This window comes from Mesoplodon bidens (assembly GCF_964165515.1).
Source record: "Mesoplodon bidens genome assembly, chromosome: 8".
NCBI lineage: Eukaryota > Metazoa > Chordata > Mammalia > Artiodactyla > Ziphiidae > Mesoplodon > Mesoplodon bidens.
In genome coordinates, this window is record NC_138165.1 from 12,190,135 (window position 1) to 12,210,607 (window position 20,473).

Sequence of the window (20,473 nt, forward strand, 5' to 3'; positions counted from 1 at the left end):
TAAAATAAAGTGAATATCCATAAGTTCATACTGATATAAATAAAATTGAATAAATAAATACCTGGAGGAGAAGGGACAGCTCTTCCTTACAAAAGAATTTCAAGTAATAAAGGCAGAAGGAAGAGAGAAACAGAAATTAAGATTATACCACCACCGTGCTAACTGGTGAGGGAAAAATCCACTGGTAGATGCTAAAATTACTGAGCAAAGTTTGAGGGGAAAGAGGATATTTGTAGAGTTTCAAATGATCTCCTTCAAATTATGTATTAAATAAAAAGGGAGAGACCGTCACTTAACAGTGGAGAAACCCAGCAGATACCACCTAATGAAGTGATCAAACTTAACATCACCAGTAACAAGACATGTTGACATCACACACCCCTTGATGTGATGCATGGAGAGGTGATGGCAATCCCTTCTGAGTGTTCTTGTCCCCTCAATCTGATCATGAGAAAACATCAGACCAACCCAAATTGAGGGACAGTGTACAAAAAACTGACCAGCCCTCTTCAAAACTGTCAAGGTCACAAAAGATACATGCACCCCAATGTTCATAGCGGCACTATTTACAATAGCCAAGACATGGAAGCAACCTAGATGTCCACTGACAGATGAATGGATAAAGAAGATGTGGTATTAATACGAGGGCACAAAACAAGCCTCAATCCATTTAAGAGTCTGGAAATTATCTCAAGCATCTTTTCTGACCACAATGGCATGAAACCAGAAATCAACCACAGAAAAAGAAATGAGAAGAAACTGATTACATGGAGACTAAACAACATGCTACTAAAAAACCAATGGGTCAATGATGAAATCAAAGAGGAAATTAGAAAATACCTTGAGACAAATGACAATGAAAACACAACCATACAAAATTTATGGGATGCAGCAAAAGCAGTTCTTAAAGGGAAATTCATAGAGATACAGGCCTTCCTCAAAAAAACAAGAAAAATCTCAAACAACCTAACCTACCACTTAAAAGAATTAGAAAAAGATGAAAACAAAACCTAAAGTCAGCAGAAGGAAGGAAATAATAAAGATCAAAGAGAAAATAAATAAAATAGAGATTAAAAAAACAACAGAGGGCTTGCTTCCCTGGTGGTGCAGTGGTTGAGAGTCCGCCTGCCGATGCAGGGGACACGGGTTCGAGACACGGGTTCATGCCCCGGTCCGGGAAGATCCCACATGCCACAGAGCGGCTGGGCCCATGAGCCATGGCCGCTGAGCCTCTGCGTCCGGAGCCTGTGCTCCGCAATGGGAGAGGCCACAACAGTGAGAGGCCCACATACCGCAAAAAGAAACCCAAAAAACAAAAACAAAAAAAAGAGAAAAAAAATCAATAAAACCAAGAGCTTGTTCTTTGAAAGGATAAACAAGACTGACAAACCTCTGGCCAGGCTCACCAAGAAGAAAAGAGAGAGAACCCAAATAAACAAAATAAGAAATGAAAAAGGAGAAATCTCTACTACCAAACATCTAGAGAAGAGTTAAGACCTATCCTTTTGAAACTCTTCCAAAAAATTGCAGAGGAAGGAACATTACCGAAGCTCATTCTACAAGGCCACCATCACCCTGATAGCAAAACCAGACAAAGACACCACCAAAAAGGAAAATCACAGGCCAACATCTTTGATGAATTTAGATGCAAAAAATTCTCAACAAAATATTAGCAATCTGAATCCAATGACACATAAAAAGATCACACACCACGACCAAGTGAGATTTATCCCAAGTTCACAACGATGGTTCAACATATGCTAATCAATGTGATACACCACATAAACAAAAGAAAAGAAAAAAAACACATGATCATCTCAATAGATGCAGAGAAAGCATTTGACAAAATTCAACATCCATTCATGATAAAACCTCTTACCAAAGTGGGTATAGAGGGAACATATCTCAATATAATAGAAGCTATTTATGACAAACCCACAGTCAATATAACACTCAAGGGTGAAAAGCTGAAAGCCTTCCTGCTAAAATCTGGAACAAGGGCCTTCCCTGGTAGTCCAGTGGTTAAGACTCCATGCTTCCACTGCAGGGGGCACGGGTTCAATCCCTGATTGGGGGACTAAGATCCTGCATGCAGCATGGCCAATAAATAAATAAATAAGTAAATTAATTAATTTAATTAAATCTGGAACAAGACAAGGATGACCACTCTCATCTCTTCTATTCAGCATAGTATTGGAAGTCCTAGCCACAGCAGTCAGACAAGAAAAAGAAATAAGAAGTATCCAAATTGGAAGGGAAGAGGTAAAATTGTCAAAATATGCAGATGATATGATACCTTATCAGATGATATGAAACCCTAAAGACTCCACACAAAAACTAGAACTGATAAACGAATTCAGCAAGGTAGCAGGGTACAAGCTTAACATACAGAAATTGGTTGCATTTCTTTACAACAACAATGAAATATCAGAAAGGGAAGGTAAAAAAAAAAAACCTTTTAAAATTGCACCCCTAAAAACAAAATACTTAGGAATAAACCTGACCAAGGAGGTGAAAGACTTATACACTGAGAACTGTAAACCATTAATAAAGGAAAATGAAGATGACTCAATGAAATGGAAAGATATCCCATGCTCTTGGATTTGAAGAATTAATATTGTTAAAATGGCCATACTACGCAAAGCAATCTACAGATTTAATGCAATTCCTACCAAATTACCCATGACATTTTTTACAGAACTAGAACAGATAATCCCAAAATTCATATGGAACCACAAAAGACCCAGAATTGCCAAAGCAATCCTGAAGTAAAGGAACAAAGCAGGAGGAATAACCCTCCCAGACTTCAGACAATACTACGGTAATCAAAAGAGCATGGTACTGGCACAAAAACAGACATATGGATCAATGGAACAGAATAGAGAGCCCAGAAATAAACCCACACAGCTATGGTCAATTAATCTTCAACAAAGGAGGCAAGAATATACATTGGGAAAAAGCTAGTCTCTTCAGCAAGTGATGTTAGGAAAAGTTGGACAGCCACATGTAAATCAGTGGAGTTAGAAGACACTCTCTCACTATACAGAAAAATAAACTCAAAATGGCTTAAAGACTTAAACATAAGACATGACACCATAAAACTCCTAGAAGAGATCATAGGCAAAACATTCTCTGATTTGTACCAATTGTACCAATGTTTTCTTAGGTCAGTCTCCCAAAGCAATAGAAATAAAAACAAAAATAAACAAATGGGACCTACTCAAACTTACAGGCTGTTGCACAGCAGAAGAAAGCATAAACAAAAAGAAAAGACAACCTACAGAATGGGAGAAAATATTTGCAAATGATGCAACTGACAAGGGCTTAATTTCCAAAATATACAAACAGCTCATACAACTCAACAACAACAACCCAACTGAAAAATGAGCAGAAGGCCTAAAAAGACATTTCTCCAAAGAAGAAATATATATGGTGAATAGGCACCAATAGGAATAGGAAAAGATGCTCAACATTGCTAATTATGAGAGAACTGCAAATCAAAACTACAGTGAGGTACCACCTCACACCAGTCAGAATGGCCATCATTAAAAAGTCTACAAACAACAGGGCTTCCCTGGTGGCACAGTGGTTGAGAGTCCACCTGCCGATACAGGGGACATGGGTTCATGCCCTGGTCTGGGAAGATCCCACATGCCACGGAGTGGCTGGGCCCGTGAGCCATGGTTGCTGAGCCTGCGCAACCGGAGCCTGTGCTCTGCAATGGGAGAAGCCACAACAGTGAGAGGTCTGGGTACTGCAAAAAAAAAATAACAACAAAAACATCTACAAACAACAAATGCTGGAGAAGGTGTGGAGAGAAGGGAACTCTCCTACACTGTTGGTGGGAATGTAAGTTGGTGCAGCCACTGTGGAAAAAGGTATGGAGGTTCCTCAGAAAACTAAAAATAGAATTGCCATATGATTCATCAATCCCACTTCTGGGCATATATCCAGATAAAACTATAATTCAAAAAGACACATGAACCCCTATGTTCATAGCAGCACTATTCACAATAGCCAAGACATGGAAACAACCTAAATGTCCATGGACAGAGGAATGGATAAAGATGTGGTATATATACACAATGGAATACTACTCAGCCATAAAAAAGGAACGAAATAATGCCATTTGCAGCAACATGGATGCAACTAGAGATTATCATACTAAGTAAGTCAGAAAGAGAAAGCAAATACCATATGATATCACTTATATGTGGAATCTAAAATATGACACAAATGAACCTATCTATGAAACAGAAACACGGACATAGAGAACAGATTTGTGGTTGCCAAGGGAGAGGGGGTTGGGATGAGCAGATACAAACTATTATATATAGAATGGATAAACAACAAGGTCCTACTGTATAGCACTGGGAACTATATTGAATATCCTATGATAAACCATAATGAGCAAGAATATTAAAAAACAATGTGTATATATGTAAAAAAAGAGAAGATGTGGTATATATGTGTATATATGTGTATATATGTGTGTGTGTCTATATGTATATCTATACATATACATGATGGAATATTACACAGCCATTAAAAAGAATGAAATAATGCCATTTGCATTATTTATTATTTGCATGGATGGACCTAGAGATTATCATACTAAGTGAAGTAAGTCAGACAGAGAAAGACAAGTATCATATGATATCACTTATACGTGGAATCTAAAAAACAGTACCAATGAACTTATTTACAACACAGAAACAGACTCACAGGCATAGAAAACAAAGTTATGGTTATCAAAGGGGAAGGAAAGAGGGATAAATTAGGAGCGTGGGATTAACAAATGCACGTTACTATATATAAACAACAAGGATTTACTGCACAGCACAGGGAACTATATTCAGTATCTTGTAATAAAGTATAAAGGAAAAGAACTGAAAAAAAGAATACAGATATATACATACATATATGTATAATGGAATCACTTGGTTGTATACCTGAAATTAACACAATATTGTAAATCAACTGTACTTCAATAAAAATGAAAAGTGTTAAGATCACAAACGACAAGAAAGAGTGAGGAACTGGTAACTCAGATTAGAGGAGGAGACATGACCATGAAATGCAATGTAGGATCCTGGAGAGGATCTGGGAATAGAAAAAAAACACGCGGGAAATCCAAATACAAACCATGGTTGAATGAACAGGATGGCACCAATGTTCATTTCTTAGTTTTGACCATTGTACTACGGTGATGCTAGTTATTAACATTAGCAGAAGCTGGGTGAAGGGTACACGGAAACTCTACTATTTTGGCAGCTTGTCTGCAAGTCTCAAATTATTTCAAAATAAAAAATTTTCATAAAAGACGCTGGTATTGGGTGAGGGACAAGTCTATATCATTCTTCTATGTTCCACCCAAATAAATGCTTCAGTGAAACGTGACTGACCACCGCGCATGCTGATGACCAATAACGTATGTACGTCTGTAGAGGTGACAGATGGTAGCCCCAAACGTCTGTGCTATTTAATGACTTCCTTCGTGCCTCAAAGGCCTCGGGGGCTCTGGAAATGACTATTTTTCAGTGTGATGGGCTTGAGGGAAGAACACTGGGGGAATGGCTTTCCCCCTCTTCCAATGTTCCCTCAATGAGCGCAACTCCTGGCCTCTCTAGACCTCTATTCCCTCTTCCCCAAGGGAGGTGGAGTGACATATCTGATTGGTAGCACATGCTGTTCATCCCCTTCCTTATCTTTCTTGACAGTGAGTGGCTCAGAGCAAACAGGTGGTCTGCCCTGCTCCCCGGGGCAAGACACGGCCTTCTCCGGCTCTGGACTGGGTAAACCAGCTAATTTGAAGATGCTAATTTGGAAAACTGTTTGACTTTCACCCCAAAGCTATTCCCTCCAACCTAGTCTTTCTTAGTAACAATGGTGATCTTTTGGGCCTCATGTGTCTTGTTCCTCGTTTTATTTCTCAATGTGCTCAGAACCTGGGTAAGAAAGGTGGCTGATAACCACTGGGTGCCCTCTAAACCCCACCAGGTTCTACTGGACCCAGTTTGCACCGTGGCCTAGAACTTAACTCCGCAGTGATCATCTGCAGGACCGGGAAGCATTTTCCAACTCATCTTCCGCTCCAATAGCCTCTGGACTTGGAGAATCAGAAACAAAAACCATTTAACTTTTTTTTTTTTTAAGAAGATGTTGGGGGTAGGAGTTTATTAAGTTATTTATTTTTGCTGTGTTGGGTCTTCGTTTCTGTGCAAGGGCTTTCTCTAGTTGTGGCAAGCGGGGGCCACTTTTCATCACAGTGCACGGGCCTTTCACTATCGCGGCCTCTCTTGTTGCGGAGCACAGGATCCAGATGCGCAGGTTCAGTAATTGTGGCTCACGGGCCTAGCCGCTCCGTGACATGTGGGATCCTCCCAGGCCAGGGCTCGAACCCGTGTCCCCTACATTGGCAGGCAGATTCTCAACCATTGCGCCACCAGGGAAGCCCTTAACATTGTTTCTGCTCAGTGGGTTGAGCTGAATCAGGGCAGGAGGAGGGCCTGGAGTATTGTGCACCCCCTTCCCCCAAACGCAGGTATACAAGCAACCTTGGGTCTCCCCAGAGATTATGGGAGTACAGTTCTACCATGATCTACTTGTTATAAGCATGCTTTTTAAACATGTGAGTTATTTTCCTAGTTTTCTCACCTTAGTCTCTGCCCCAACGGTCAATTAAAAGAGAAACATAAAGCATGCATCCTCTCGTCTTTATGGACTATCATGCATGTATCTTTTTCTCTGCTCTCTTTGCTGGCACATACATGGAAATTCCTAAAGAGAGCTTTTAATAGTCCATTACTTTTCACCCCATGGTGTATAATTTAGTTCTAAAGTCGAACTTCGATGGCAAACTGCTACTTGTGTGAATGCCCCTCTGGGAGTAAGACTAATCTTCCTCTACTCGAGAAATCACCAACACTTATTGCACCAGAGTTATGATTACACTACAGTAACTATTCCATGCAGGACTACGAACAGCTCCTCAAAGAAAAATGCTTGGAAATGGGTAACCGGAATGAACTATATGCATTTTCAGTGAGTTTTGAAAGAAACCGGGAGAAACAAAATCTTCAATTTGTTCCTAAGTATTTTTTTTTTCTCTCTTAAAGAACACCGTGTGAGGAATTTTGAAAGTGTCTGCATTCTAATGAGGACATTTCGGGAAGAAGAAGCTTATCTATATGTACTTGTGCCTCGTTACTGCCACGATGGGCACCGTTCATCAGACATAAAAGGAGGAGACGACCTGGAGGTAGTTTTTTGCTGGACAATTCTGTGTTCTGGCTCCTTAAGTACTTTTCCTTTGCTGTGGATGTGAATATTTTAAAAGCCGAAGATGCCCCATCCACTGGAGCTGCAGATGGCCACAGGAAGCAAACAAGAATGCTAACAGTTTTTTTTTTTTTTTTGCGGTACGTGGGCCTCTCACTGTTGTGGCCTCTCCTGTCGCGGAGCACAGGCTCCGGACACGCAGGCTCAGCGGCCATGGCTCACGGGCCCAGCCGCTCCACGGCACGTGGGATCTTCCCGGACCGGGGCATGAACCCGTGTCCCCTGCATCGGCAGGCAGACTCTCAACCACAGCGCCACCAGGGAAGCCCACTAACATTTTTTAAAGGGCCAAATAACAAGGGAGGCGCCAAGGTCTGCGCTGCACCTGCGTACTGATGCCGAGCTGTCCACCCAGCCTGGCCTAGTTGGTGGAACCAGAAATTGAGGGTAACGCAAAGGCACCCCACTGACCCATATGGGTAAAAACAAACATGTCTGTTCAAACAATGGCCACAGCATCAAGAACACAGACATGAAACAAGATACCTCAAGAACATTCTCTTTCCTCATAACAGGGAGGTGTTAACTTCATTATTCAGAAGGTTTTGATTTTACCTCTTTCAAAAGTTTTTGTTGTTGAGTTTAATTTTCAAGGCTGTTAACCACTGACACCACCTTAATTATAGCAAGCAAACCACCCGCCCATAATGTACGAGGCCAACTGTTAGTTTTACTTGAGTTTCACATCAGATGTGGACTTCTCTGCTCATTTATAACTTTCTGAGCCAGGAAGGTTTCTGCACAGACACTTGCTTTTTCCTCAGCTGGTGTCTTTGTTCCCCAGTTTGCCGTGGGGGACTGAGGGAACAGATATTTATGACTTATTATCTCACTATTAACAGTGCCCTTCAGTGATTTATGAAGCCGTGCTCTTACATTTTTGTGTGTGTGTGTGTGTGGTTCACGGGCCTCTCACTGTCGTGGCCTCTCCCGTTGCGGAGCACAGGCTCCAGACGCACAGGTTCAGCGGCCATGGCTCATGGGCCCAGCCACTCCACAGCATGTGGGATCTTCCCGGACCGGGGCACGAACCCGTGTCCCCTGCATCGGCAGGCGGGGTCTCAACCACTGCGCCACCAGGGAAGCCCTATGCTCTTACATTTTTAACCTTGAAGGCCTTCTGATTATTGGTCCAAAATGGCAAAGTTAACATCACGGGGCCCAAAGATGAATAATCAGTTTCTTGCACACAAATTTACCCAAATTAGGGACAACAGAGTCCTCGGTGGCATAATGGCTCCAGATGGGATGAGCCGAGAACGTTGAATCATTTAACTCAGGGCACCCTTGTATTTGTCGCCACGAACGCATCATTCTCTCCTGTAGAAAATATCCTCACACTAAAATTTAGTTATACTCTTGCATCTCATCATTCAGTGAACCAAAATTCTGAAACGTCACCTACATCTTGAACTAAACGTCGGACGTCACTTGCTAGCGTATGTACTGCTTTCCCTTTCCAAAATGTGACAGGTGGGAAATTCCCTGTGGTCCAGTGGTTAGGACTCCACGCTTCCATGGCAGGGGGCACAGGTTCGATCCCTGGTCTGGGAACTAAGCTCCTGCATGCCCCACAGCACGGCCAAAAGAGAAAAATGTGACAGTGATTCATGATGGAGGTCCTCTGACGATGCATTTCAGTGTGTGTTTTACACAAAAGAGCGGGTGATGTTCAGGCGAGGAAATCACCCCTGTTCTTTCTCCAGGGGGCCTGGAAGCACTATGCTTGATTCTCTCCAGTTTTGTGCAAGGACTTCTCCAAAGGTGACGTGGCAGACACTGACAGTCGGCCACCCAATAGCCATCCCCTGCTTCCTTCCTTACAGCAAACAGTGGCCATGAGACAACATTCTGATCAATGAAAGATAAGGAGAAGTCTCTTGGGGGGACTTTGGGAGAGATTTTGTTGTCTTGCTAAAAGGAAAAGCTGGAGAGAAAAGCTCCTTGTTGCCATCCCTTCCCTTTAATTGAATATAAGCAGCCACCTTGTGACCAAGAGGCAATTGGCCTCAGGACAAAAAGCCAATGCTTAGGAAAATGGAGAAAACCTGGGTCTCTGATGACTTCACTGAGCTGTGGAAGCAACCCCAGGACATCCTTCTTCTGGATCATCTTGTTAGGTAAACAGGACAGGCCTTTAAGGCTCAAGTCTCCATTACTTGCCACTAAAGACATTCTTTTTTTTTTTTTTTTTTTTTTTTTTTTTTTTTTGCGGTACACAGGCCTCTCACTGTTGTGGCCTCTCCTGTTGCGGAGCACAGGCTCCAGACGCGCAGGCTCAGCGGCCATGGCTCACGGGCCCAGCCGCTCCGCGGCATGTGGGATCTTCCCGGACCGGGGCACGAACCCGTGTCCCCTGCATCGGCAGGCGGACTCTCAACCACTGCGCCACCAGGGAAGCCCCTAAAGACATTCCTAAGTGATACGGAAAGTGAGGTCCAGAGTGGAGGTAAGAACATAAAGGAATCTGGCGGCAGCAATGGCTGGTTCTCCTTTGAAACTACGTCCCGTAAACCAATGAGGGGAACAGACCTAAATGCTTCTTGATGCCTGAAGCGACTGCAGCCAGAACTTCTTCGAGCTTCAACGTAAGAATGACGTCCAGGTTTCAGGACAGTGGTATTGATGATGTTCAATAAACGCGGCAAGAATACAAGCAATTAGTTGCATTCTTAGAGGCTAGTGAAACACTGCTAAGTGCAAGACAGACCATGGGAGAACAAAAACATAAAACAGTCTTTTTTTGTTTGTTTGTTTGCTTCTCTCTGTGGTTTAATTTTCCAAAACCAAATGGTTTAGAAGTACATCCCCCAGCTGAAAGTCTAGATTGCCTCTGTCTCGTGGGACCTATCCATTTGTATTTGAAACTTGCGTCTCCTGTGCGGGAGAGGCCTGGGGAGAGGGAACAGAGATTTGTTGAGGGAATATGCCTGCATATGGAGGGACTGGTTTTCTTCCTAAGGGAGTTCATGACAAAGGCAGATCTCAATGTAACTGAGTTCCAAATACTTAAACCTCCAGCTGATAGAACTGGCTGGGGGGTGACCTGTTCTCAGCTTGACTACCAAGTTAGGGGAATACTGCAGAAGCAGGGGGTGCGTGTGTTTCCAGAAAACACTCCTATTCAAAGCACATCCTTAAAAGCTGACCTACTGGAAAAACTGGGGTGGCTTACACTTCAGAGTTGTTCCTTAAATGACATAAACAGGCATTAGTAGACTCTTTCCAGTTTAACGAAAAAGCAAAAAGTATATTCAACTTATTTTTGTTTCCTCTTATGATAGAGATTTAAGCGCCCTCATTTTCGATATAATATTTTTAAAATACCAACAGATAAACCTATTTATTTTAGCTTGACACTTGATTTTTCAAGCATACTCATTCAGCAAATATTTATGGGATGTCTGCCTAGCAGTGAGTGAGTGTAAGTATATGTGTGTGAAAGAGAGATAGGGATGGAGGGGGAGAAACATAGAAACAGCAAGAGACCGAGAGAGACAAAGGAAGAGGGAGGCAGGCACAGTGTGCTTTCAGGAGCCCCGGGCACAGAAATGAACACCGGGAATGGACACTAGTGAATGAAGCTACAATTCAATTCGATTAGGAAAAGATGCTCTAAAATACTAAAGGACCCTGCGCCAGGCAAACTGCTGGCTGGAGGACACTGAACAAAAATAAAATTGTCAGAGCATCCCTCTGTCATTCTCCTGTCATCGCCGACACCAGGGAAGGTCAATTCCAGAAGCACAGGTAAGCAGGGCCCCCAGATGGCTTTTACACACGGACCCAGGTTTTACACGGATGGTTTAGCCTCTCTGGATCTTAAACCACTCTTATGTAGAACTGCTTCTGACCTGCTTTCTTCTTTTTTCCCTTCCAACAGCCAGTGACAGGTTGAATAGAATGATGTTTGCCCTCTTTAAAGAAAGTCAGCGAACTCTTCCCTCTCCAGGTGTGGTCTCCCACCCACTCGTGGCCTTTCTCTCTGAAGCCAGGGAAATTCTCGAAAGATTATCTCGCGGCTGGCTTTGAAGCCGAGATCCATTTGGATGTCCTCACCGGGTGGAACACGCATCCACCTGCCTAGCCTCTTGTTATCTCTGAAGTTGCCGGAGCCCTGAGTGGTTTGCCAGATGTTGCGTAAGCAACGAAACAGTGCACAACACCCATCACTCAGCATCGCTCCGGGTGCTCTTTGAAGCAGCCTCAGTGCAGGGCATCCGAAGCCGCTCCACACATTGAAATTCACAGCGCATACAGCACGCTGAGAGCCTCTCCGGGTATCACCCGCCCCCGGCGCTGTCTCCACCGATCCGCTCTCACCGACAAGTCCAAGAAATAGAAAAACATCAAAAGCTATTGTCCATGTCCAGTGAGAAATGAAATGCCCTGGACCAAGTATCACAACTTCCTTAGAATAATGCAACACTTCAATCACTTTCGCATCTGGATCCCTCTCCTGGTTTATTGCAAAGTCAGAAAGCTGGGAATCAGCGGTGCGAACTATCCCTGCTTTATTCTATGTAAAGGCATTGTTGAAAAAAAAGCAATTTATTACAAACTTTTTATGGTTTCACCTTATCGAAAGCACTTAATTCAGTTCATCTGCTGCTTTGCTTTGGCCCGTTGAAGGCAATCAGAAGGCTGGGAGTAATTTATTAATAAGGGAACATGGGGTATAGTTTTGGCTTGTGAAAACGGTTCCTGAATCACAACAGAGCCACAGCCCCAAGTCTACCATGGACAGAAGGAATTAGTGACATATATCATCATTCTTTTGTTTATTCACAGGATGATTCATCACAGGTTTGATTGAAGCTCCTACTTTATAGATATGGCCTTTTGTGGAATGCCCAGGGGAGGAAACATTGTTCTCTACCAGCAATTCTCTTCCCCCAAAATACAATCACTTGCACCACAAGGCAAAGAAGAATTCAGCTTAGTCTTTGAGAGGGAAAGAAAAGAAAAGAAACTTATACCTTCTGAAGGAGTGAACAGCTGTGCCTACATAAAGACTCTAATCAGTGACTTGGTTTGGGAGAAAAAGACTAGATTTGCACATGTTTACTGAGTATTCCTTGTAGATGATCAAATCACACCAGAATCTCATCTCCTTAACTACAATCTCTCCTCAGAATACTTCTTAACCTGCTCAACCCTCAAGCCTTCGCAAGGGAAGAAAGGGAAATGGACTCATCAAGATGTTTAAGCCCTCAGGAAAGAAAACTAGTCTTCTCATCTGTGAAATGATAAATGAAGATCTCTTCTAGCCTAAGAGGTGCAGGATGCTTGAGGGCTATGGTCTATGGGTGAGGCCAGATGTCGGGATGGGCAGCTGGGATCACTGATCAGAGCTTCTGGCATCAGGAATAGCCCACCTGAGATGCCTGAGGATTCTTGTGGCTAACAAACTAATTCAAGGTCCCCTCAGGGAAAAGCAGATTAACAGACGGCAATGGATAGGGAGGCGATGGATGGGAAGCCCAGTGCTGGGTCCTTTGCTCCACGGCTCCCTGGGACAGCTTGCTCTTGGCACAGGTTTTTAGTTCAACTCGGCAAACGGGCTAATTAGCCCCTGGAGTTCCAGGTTCACAGCCATGCCCTCTCCTACCCCATCTCATCCCACCCCACTCTAATTGAGGGGCTTGCCAAGCCTGAGTTTTCCCTTCAGCCCCCTGCACAAGCAAGAGGAAAGGTGCACTTCAAGATGGGATGTGAAACGGGTTCACCTTGAAAACATTACCCTAAGCAAAAGAAGCCAGTCACGACAAATCACATTTTCTGTGATTCCATTTACAGGAAATGTCCAGAATAGGTAAATCCATAGGGACAGAAAGTAGATTAGTGGTTCTCAGATTAGTGATAGCTAACGGTTACAGGGTTTCTTTTTGGGGTGATGAAAATGTTCTGGAATTAGATTATATTCACAACTCTGTGAATATACTAAAAACAAATCAAGTATACACTCTAAAAGGATGCATTGTATGGAACGTAAATTATATCTCAAAAAAGTTGTAATTAAAATACAGAAAAGAAATGGTATTAGAGTGATCGAAAAAATCCTGGGGAAGAAAAAGGACTTGAATTCCAGTCTCACTGGCTGCGTGGTCCTGAGCAAATTGCTAAATCTCTCTGCATCTCAGATTCACCAACTATCAAGTGAATATATTATCTCACTGTGAACCTTCCAGGCTAAGTATAAGGACCCTATTATAAGGAATGAAAGGTTACATGCAAGAACTCCTTCAGTCTGAGAAATGAAGAAGTAATAGGTAAAGTAACTTAGGCTCAGGTGTCTGGGCCAGCCTTCAGAGGCAGCTGTGGAGAGTGAACGAAGCAACTCCTGGTGAGCATTCCTGCAGGTTTCCATCTTTAGTACTGGTGCCTTAAGGTGGTTATACTGACAGCATTCCTCACTGCCTTGCTGTATCTCATAAGACGACAGGTGGCCTGTTTCTACATATTACAGGGGAGGAAGCTAAGCCCCTGGGATGTTAAGTAACCTCTTCAAAGTTACCAAGCCTGGGAAACCCGGAGCATGGCTGTTCGCTCCCTAATGGTGATGGATACCCTTTGCATTCAACTGCTGACAACAGGGGTTAGGGTGTGGGCTACTACTGCACAGTGCGAAAATAAACCTTTCCCAGGTTTGGGCATGAGAACCTAAGTCAGTCAATCAGAGAAAAAAAGAAAGAGAAAGGGAAGGAGAGAGGAAGGCAGGCAGGAAGGAAAGGCGGCGGGAAGCGGAGAGGGAGAGACAGAAAGCAGGCTGTATATTCAGATCTTTTTATTTCAGGAATATGTAAGGGAAGCAGATTTCCTTTTCAAAGTTCAAAAGGAAACGGTGTGTTTTGTTTTCATAGTTCGTTTCATTTTTCACTTGGGAGAAAAAACCCAGCTTTGAAGCCTCTCTGTTTAAACTCATTAGGAAAACCATCAATGATGGAAGCTTTCATGAAATCACAGTGGGAGGAATTAGTGTTATGGGAGACGCTGGATCAATCTTCAAACGTTTCATCTCTGGAGATGGGAGGTCAGCCCTGGCTGCTTGTTCAGCTGGAAAGGTAACATAAACAAATACTTTAGGTACGGGAGAGTCCGAGGGACTAATGACATTTGATCTTCACCCTCTGAAGACCTCCTCAGAAGTCGGCTATGCCTGCCACACGAAAAAGATGGGTGCATCTTGAGAACTAAGTGAACAATCAGGTTGGCAAAATGTCTTGCTCTGGAGAGAAAGGTGTTCGTTCTTTCAGGGTCCCACTGGAAAGGCGGTAGTGATATTGACATTCATCGCACAGAATCTTTCCCCATGTAATTCGTAACATTATTGAGGTTGGCATGGAAACCTTTTTAAGCAGGGCCGGTGTTAATATATGAGAATATCTTTCTTGACACCTGAATCTTTTTTACTTTAAAGTTTTTTAATCTGTTGCAGTCTCCTTGGCAAAGTTAAAATATGGTGATTTTTTTTCATTTTTGTTCTTTACTTTATTCTTAGAGTGGAGTCCATAGCCCATCTCAGTGATGCAAAATGGATTTGAGAATGAGAAAGTAAGGGCTACAGGTAGGATGTTCAGAAGGGAGATGACAGGAGAGAAGACGTAAGAGAAAAAGATATGGAGCAGATAACGGGCACCAGAAAAATAACAAACATCACTGGTACTCTGAACAAAGATGTCCTGGGGAAAAGAAGTTAGAAAACGTCTTTGTACGATCTGAACAGCTACCAAAAAGGAGGATGCAATATTTTCACTTCTTTTCTCACAAGAATTATGTTCGTGTGTGTAAACTGATATAGGCAAAATTAAACAATATACGCTCATACATATATATGCCATGTGTGTGCATATGTGTGTGCTTTAAAGAATCCGGGTATAAAGGGACCCTGATATAATACTGATAAGCAAAATTGGCCCTTCTTCCTGCCAGGACCACCCCAAAGACAAACTACGGCCTGTTATTGTAAATCCTGGTGAAACTAAGCAGAGCACAGCCTTAAGAGAACATAGGCCGTGGTTAGCTTTCCACTGCTTTCTGCTAAGGGTGGGTGACTGATTAGAGACCCCAGGTCCTCTCTTACTATTCCCTTATCTTTCGATAGCTCATGAGAAAATAAGGCATAAAATTAACCTAACCAAGGCATCGAGCCATCCCTGCCCAACTTAATGAGCAACTAACTAACCCAAAAGGAAAATAGCCATTACTTATACAGTCATAATGTAGATGCAACATGGCATATAAGTCAGTGAACTCGTGTACTGCAAAACAGACAAATAGATTAATGCCTGTTGCAAAGGATGGGTGAAGAGATCGATTAGCTTACTGATTCAGACCATGAACTTTCTCTCAATATACTGCATTTAACTTTTAAATAAGGTTTAGGAGAACCTGTAACATTTTGCTCAGTGACAAAGCTATATTTTACTAAGGGCAGAAATTGGCTAGTCTATAAAAATTAAATTACGCCCCTTTCACTGTATCTAGTCAAGAGGAAAAACTCTAATTACAAGATTGCACTGTCAAACAAATGCAGATTCACGTTCTTTATACCCTGGTTTTAAAATTCACGGGCGGGGGGCTTCTATTCTGAAGTGAACATCGATATTTGAAATATTTTGCGGAGGGCGGTGACAGGCGAAAGCAAGAGAAATGTCATTATCAAGGGTGCTGGTTCACAGACACTAACTCACTAAGTGCAGAGCTGGAGACAACAAGTCATTCATTATGCAAACATTTAAATATCCGTTAGTAAGGACAATGAAAGACGCCTTCTCTTCCCCACAACCCATGCCTTATTTCTCCATAAATGACCAAGAGGAAAAAGAGCAGAGAATCATCTCAGCATCTAATAGGAATGCTGCTCTAGGGAATAGGTAAAGGTTAATTTTAAATGTACTCCGCAACTGAAAGTCCAATGTACCTGCCTGAAAATTTTTAAGAGCTGAGTTTGCAGACTTAATCCAGAAAAGGACTGTCTGAAGGCCTGGGCATATTGCACGGCTGGTCTTTTTTTGGAAAGAGAAGGCCTTTCATTCCTGCTTAATGTCAAACTCGCTTGGTTCATTAAAATCTTAGTCCATTTAAAACCCTGGTTTTTCTCTACCTGTGAAAAATGCCAGTCCTCATAGCACTCAGACTTTACAAACCCTCCCAGTCGGTTCTCCAGTTCTTACAAAATCTACTCTGTGGCTCGTGCGCTCAACCCAGTTCACTAAGCCTATTAGGTGAGACTGGTGGGTGTGAGAATTGTCTAAGTCTTTAGCACTTTACCTGAATTGTCTTTGCAGGCAACCCTGGCAGCATATTTTACTGTGTAAGGTGCTGGCCCAGGAAGCAGGTGCCTGGCAGTAACCATTGGCTGACAGACGTGGACCAGACATCTAATTTCTCTGGCCCTCGTTTTCCTCCTCTAGAACACAAAAAGGTTGGTCCAGACCAGCAGTTCTCAATTTAGGGCACCCCATGGTCACCTGCGGGTGGCTGACCCACGGCCAGTTACACCACAGACTTCCAGAACTGGCCTCTTCAAGGAGGGGCCCAGACATGTGGATGTGAACAAAAGTCCCCGATTCCAACTACCCACTATGGTTTATCCCTGTAAGTATGATTCTTCTGTTATATTTACTTATAATCTTTATGCAAATGTAGGTTAGTTTTTGTGTATGAGCTGCAAAAGGTGGTGAACTTTCTCTGTTAAAGGAGAAATTCAGGAGGTGGTTATACGAGATGGAGTAGAAAAAAGATTGCTAACCCTCCTTTTGTAATTTTTCTTGTAGAAAAGTGTATATGATTTTTTTAAAAAATTAAAACAACAACAATAACAGCAACAAAAGCCCTTTCGATTCCAAAGCACTAAAATTCTTGGAACAGTATATGTTACTGATCAAGCACAAACGATTCTGACTTCGATTCCTAATAGCATCATTGAACAGGTGGGACTTCCTTATTAAAACAACAACAATAACAGCAACAAAAGCCCTTTCGATTCCAAAGCACTAAAATTCTTGGAACAGTATATGTTACTGATCAAGCACAAACGATTCTGACTTTGATTCCTAATAGCATCATTGAACAGGTGGGACTTCCTTGCTCCAGAGGGGAGAAGTTGACCCTGCAGTGTAATTAAACACGGTGGGTCAGGCTTCCCTGGTGGCGCAGTGGTTGAGAGTCCGCCTGCCGATGCAGGGGACACGGGTTCGTGCCCCGGTCCGGGAAGATCCCACATGCCGCGGAGCCGCTGGGCCCGTGAGCCGTGGCCGCTGAGCCTGCACGTCCGGAGCCTGTGCTCCGCAACGGGAGAGGCCACAACAGTGAGAGGCCCGCGTACCGCAAAACAACAACAACAACAACAACAAAAACACAGTGCGTCGTGGCCTGGGGAAATAAGGGCCTCAAAGAGGATGCTCAGATTTCAGGTAATTTCCCCCACGTAAAGCACCGGGAAAGAGCCTGGTACACAGGGCACACAACAGGAGTTAGCTGTTGCTACTGTGATGAGTATACTACGCTGTGGTCACTTAACAATCAGAGTTTTGAGGTTGGCTCTCCATCCCTGCCAACAAGGGGAGGGTTAATAGCCACTTAAATTGATTGGTCTCCAGCCATCACATGATGACAGTGGAAGCGCCTTGGAAATTTCAGCCCACTCCGCCTCCTGCCCCCATCCCTCCACGAACATCGCACTTTAAACACAGAAACGTGCATTTGGCTGATTTCTATTGAATTCAGGCTAAGAATGCCTGGTTTTCGCGTGTGCAGAGCTTGCATCCTTTCCCTAATAACTGGTTTTTCCTTTGAGCCCATCAACTGTTTCTGTTTCTCAAGCTTCACAATTGAGCTTGCCTTATTTCTCCGGTGTCTGTCACCCTCTAGCCTAGGACATGTGGCGGGAGACACCTGGTTTGGCGACAAGATGCCCACCTTGACTGAGCTAATAGCAACTTCAGGTCAGGCACTGATGGACTCTGCGCTACAGCTTCGCGGGGAGAAGCTAGGGGCGTTATCAGGCCAGCACTGCCTTTTTTTTTTTTTTTTACAGTGTGTGGTGGAGGAGAGGGGGAAGCTAGATGAAAAACCACACTTTGAAAATGGAGTTTGTAATGTTCACCTCAGATACACTTTTAGAGAGCCAGAAATGTCTCTCAGAAAGACACGTCCTCTGGCTTGTAATTTGGTTCATAGCTTGTCCTCTCCTCGTGGCAGCCATATCCCAGGTTATGATATATGATACCCAGGTAAGCAGTGGCCTAGAGGACGACGAGAATGTTCCACATCCCCATTTTTGTCTGGCTCTAAACTACTGCCTGGAAGAAAGCTACAGATATTTGAGAGACACAGTAAAGTGTTCAAAGTGATTCTGATGGAAATTACAGGAGCTCCTCAGGTAGAAGGGCCGTCCATTTTTGCTCAGATAAAATTCTCAGGAATGAAACAAGCAGAAAAGAAACAACCTGTCGGAATCACGCGTGTCAATCTTAGCTACAGAATCATCACTACGTTTTGTTTTGCCTTTTTAACAGTCTGAATCCCATAGGACAAAACAATGCATGCTGCTTTTTTTGAGATGTTATTCTTGCGAGCGATTACGTTTCAGACTTCCCAGAAGAGTGATTCTGGTGGAAAGACTCCACACCTAGACTGTTAATGACCTATAAAGAAGAGCCTTTAAAGTTGCCTGCACACACACCACGTCACAACACAGCGACCAGCTATCTGCTCCCCAGGTTACTATGTGGTAAGCCACAAGGCACTTCCAGGCCTTTCTCTGGGAAGAAACTACTTTCCCAAGGTGATCACTTTAAAACTAGAGCCCTTGCATTAATTTGCCAGTGGGGTAAGGGAATCACTTAACAAGCTGGACCCTTCACCAGGCTCCATGGGCAGGGCAGGGCAGGGCAGTTCAGCAAACTCAAGAGAAGCAGCACTTGGGTGCACTGAATATCATTCATCCATCTTTTCAACATCCTTACAGTGGCAAAGTCTATGTTCATGGATCTGACCTTGGCATTGAAACTCCAGTTCACCCATTTCCCCAAAGTTCCAGTTGCACTTTTAGGGGGACTTTGATTTCTGATGAGACTACAGGGCGGGGCTGGGGAGCCCCAGCTCCGTGAGGAGACTGCAGGAAACGAGTGAGGTTTTCTCTCACAAGACCCCTTTCTTTTTTCGCCTCATGCCCAGGCCCTCTGTCAGCCCGCTAACAGCTGAGCTTGTGGGGCGGGGAAGTACATTCCCTTGAAAGATCTTTGGCAATTTGTGCCTGGAATGTGATGCATTAGTTCTAAAATTAAATAAAGATCCTGTAGTGTTCTTCAAGGAAATATGGCGTGGCTCTTTGACAAAACACATTTTTCAAGTGCTGACCTCTGGGAACTTCAACTAGCTTCATATGTCAGGCTGACACTGCTCACAGGCTACTGTCTAGTTGCCCAAGCAGAGCTGGTTATCCATACATTTTCCAGCCTCCCGATCAGCTTTTAGCAGAGGGAGGTAAGGGCAGTCCATAAAGAGAGGAGAGCCACTCATTGAAATGCACTCCCCCCACCCCGCCAGTCCCTCGGGGAGAAGCCCCGGTAATTAACTCTAATGAGATTAAAGTAACTTGGAACTTTTCATTTTCCCAGCTCTGTAAAAGTAAATCTGGGCTAACCAGTGGGTGCATTCTATCAAAGTCAATCCCTTTTCCTGTAATGCAATGGCCCCCTCACTCCCACCTCAGCCCAGGCTGGAGAGGGGAGGAGGAGGGGGGCTGCCGGGCTCTTACCTGCGCTTTGCTCCATCACTTCTTTCTGACACATGTCTTGAACGTTCACCGTGCAATTCACGATAAACTCGGGGGAGGAACAGTCGTTATTCAGTTGGAATTCTTCACACTGGTAGCACTGGATTTGCAACGCAAAGCCTGCGGGACAGACGCAGTCGGATTCAGACCGGGCCGCCCCGAGACTACCCCAGAAGCCAGCATCCTGCCCCTCGCCCCAGCCAGCTGCGGCGCCCTCCCTCCTGGGTCTCCCCGGAAGGCGGCCGCGGCTGAAGCCGGTAGAGGGCGGCGCGGCCACCGAAGGTCCCGCAGGATATAGAGTAGGATTTGGCCCGCGAGCCCTGGACCCACACTCCCCAGAAACAAAGA

At 43.8% G+C, this 20,473-nt stretch overlaps 1 protein-coding gene across 1 annotated transcript in view; it reads right to left on the reverse strand.

Moving 5' to 3' along the window:
• Positions 1-20,473, reverse strand: part of LYPD1 (LY6/PLAUR domain containing 1) — a gene marked incomplete at both ends in the record, with an annotated part of 50,897 nt that overhangs the window by 29,266 nt on the left and 1,158 nt on the right. The window contains one exon of the mRNA XM_081241775.1: positions 20,108-20,245. Within this exon, the coding sequence (XP_081097901.1) occupies positions 20,108-20,245 (138 nt within the window). The remainder of the gene's footprint in view (positions 1-20,107; positions 20,246-20,473) is intronic.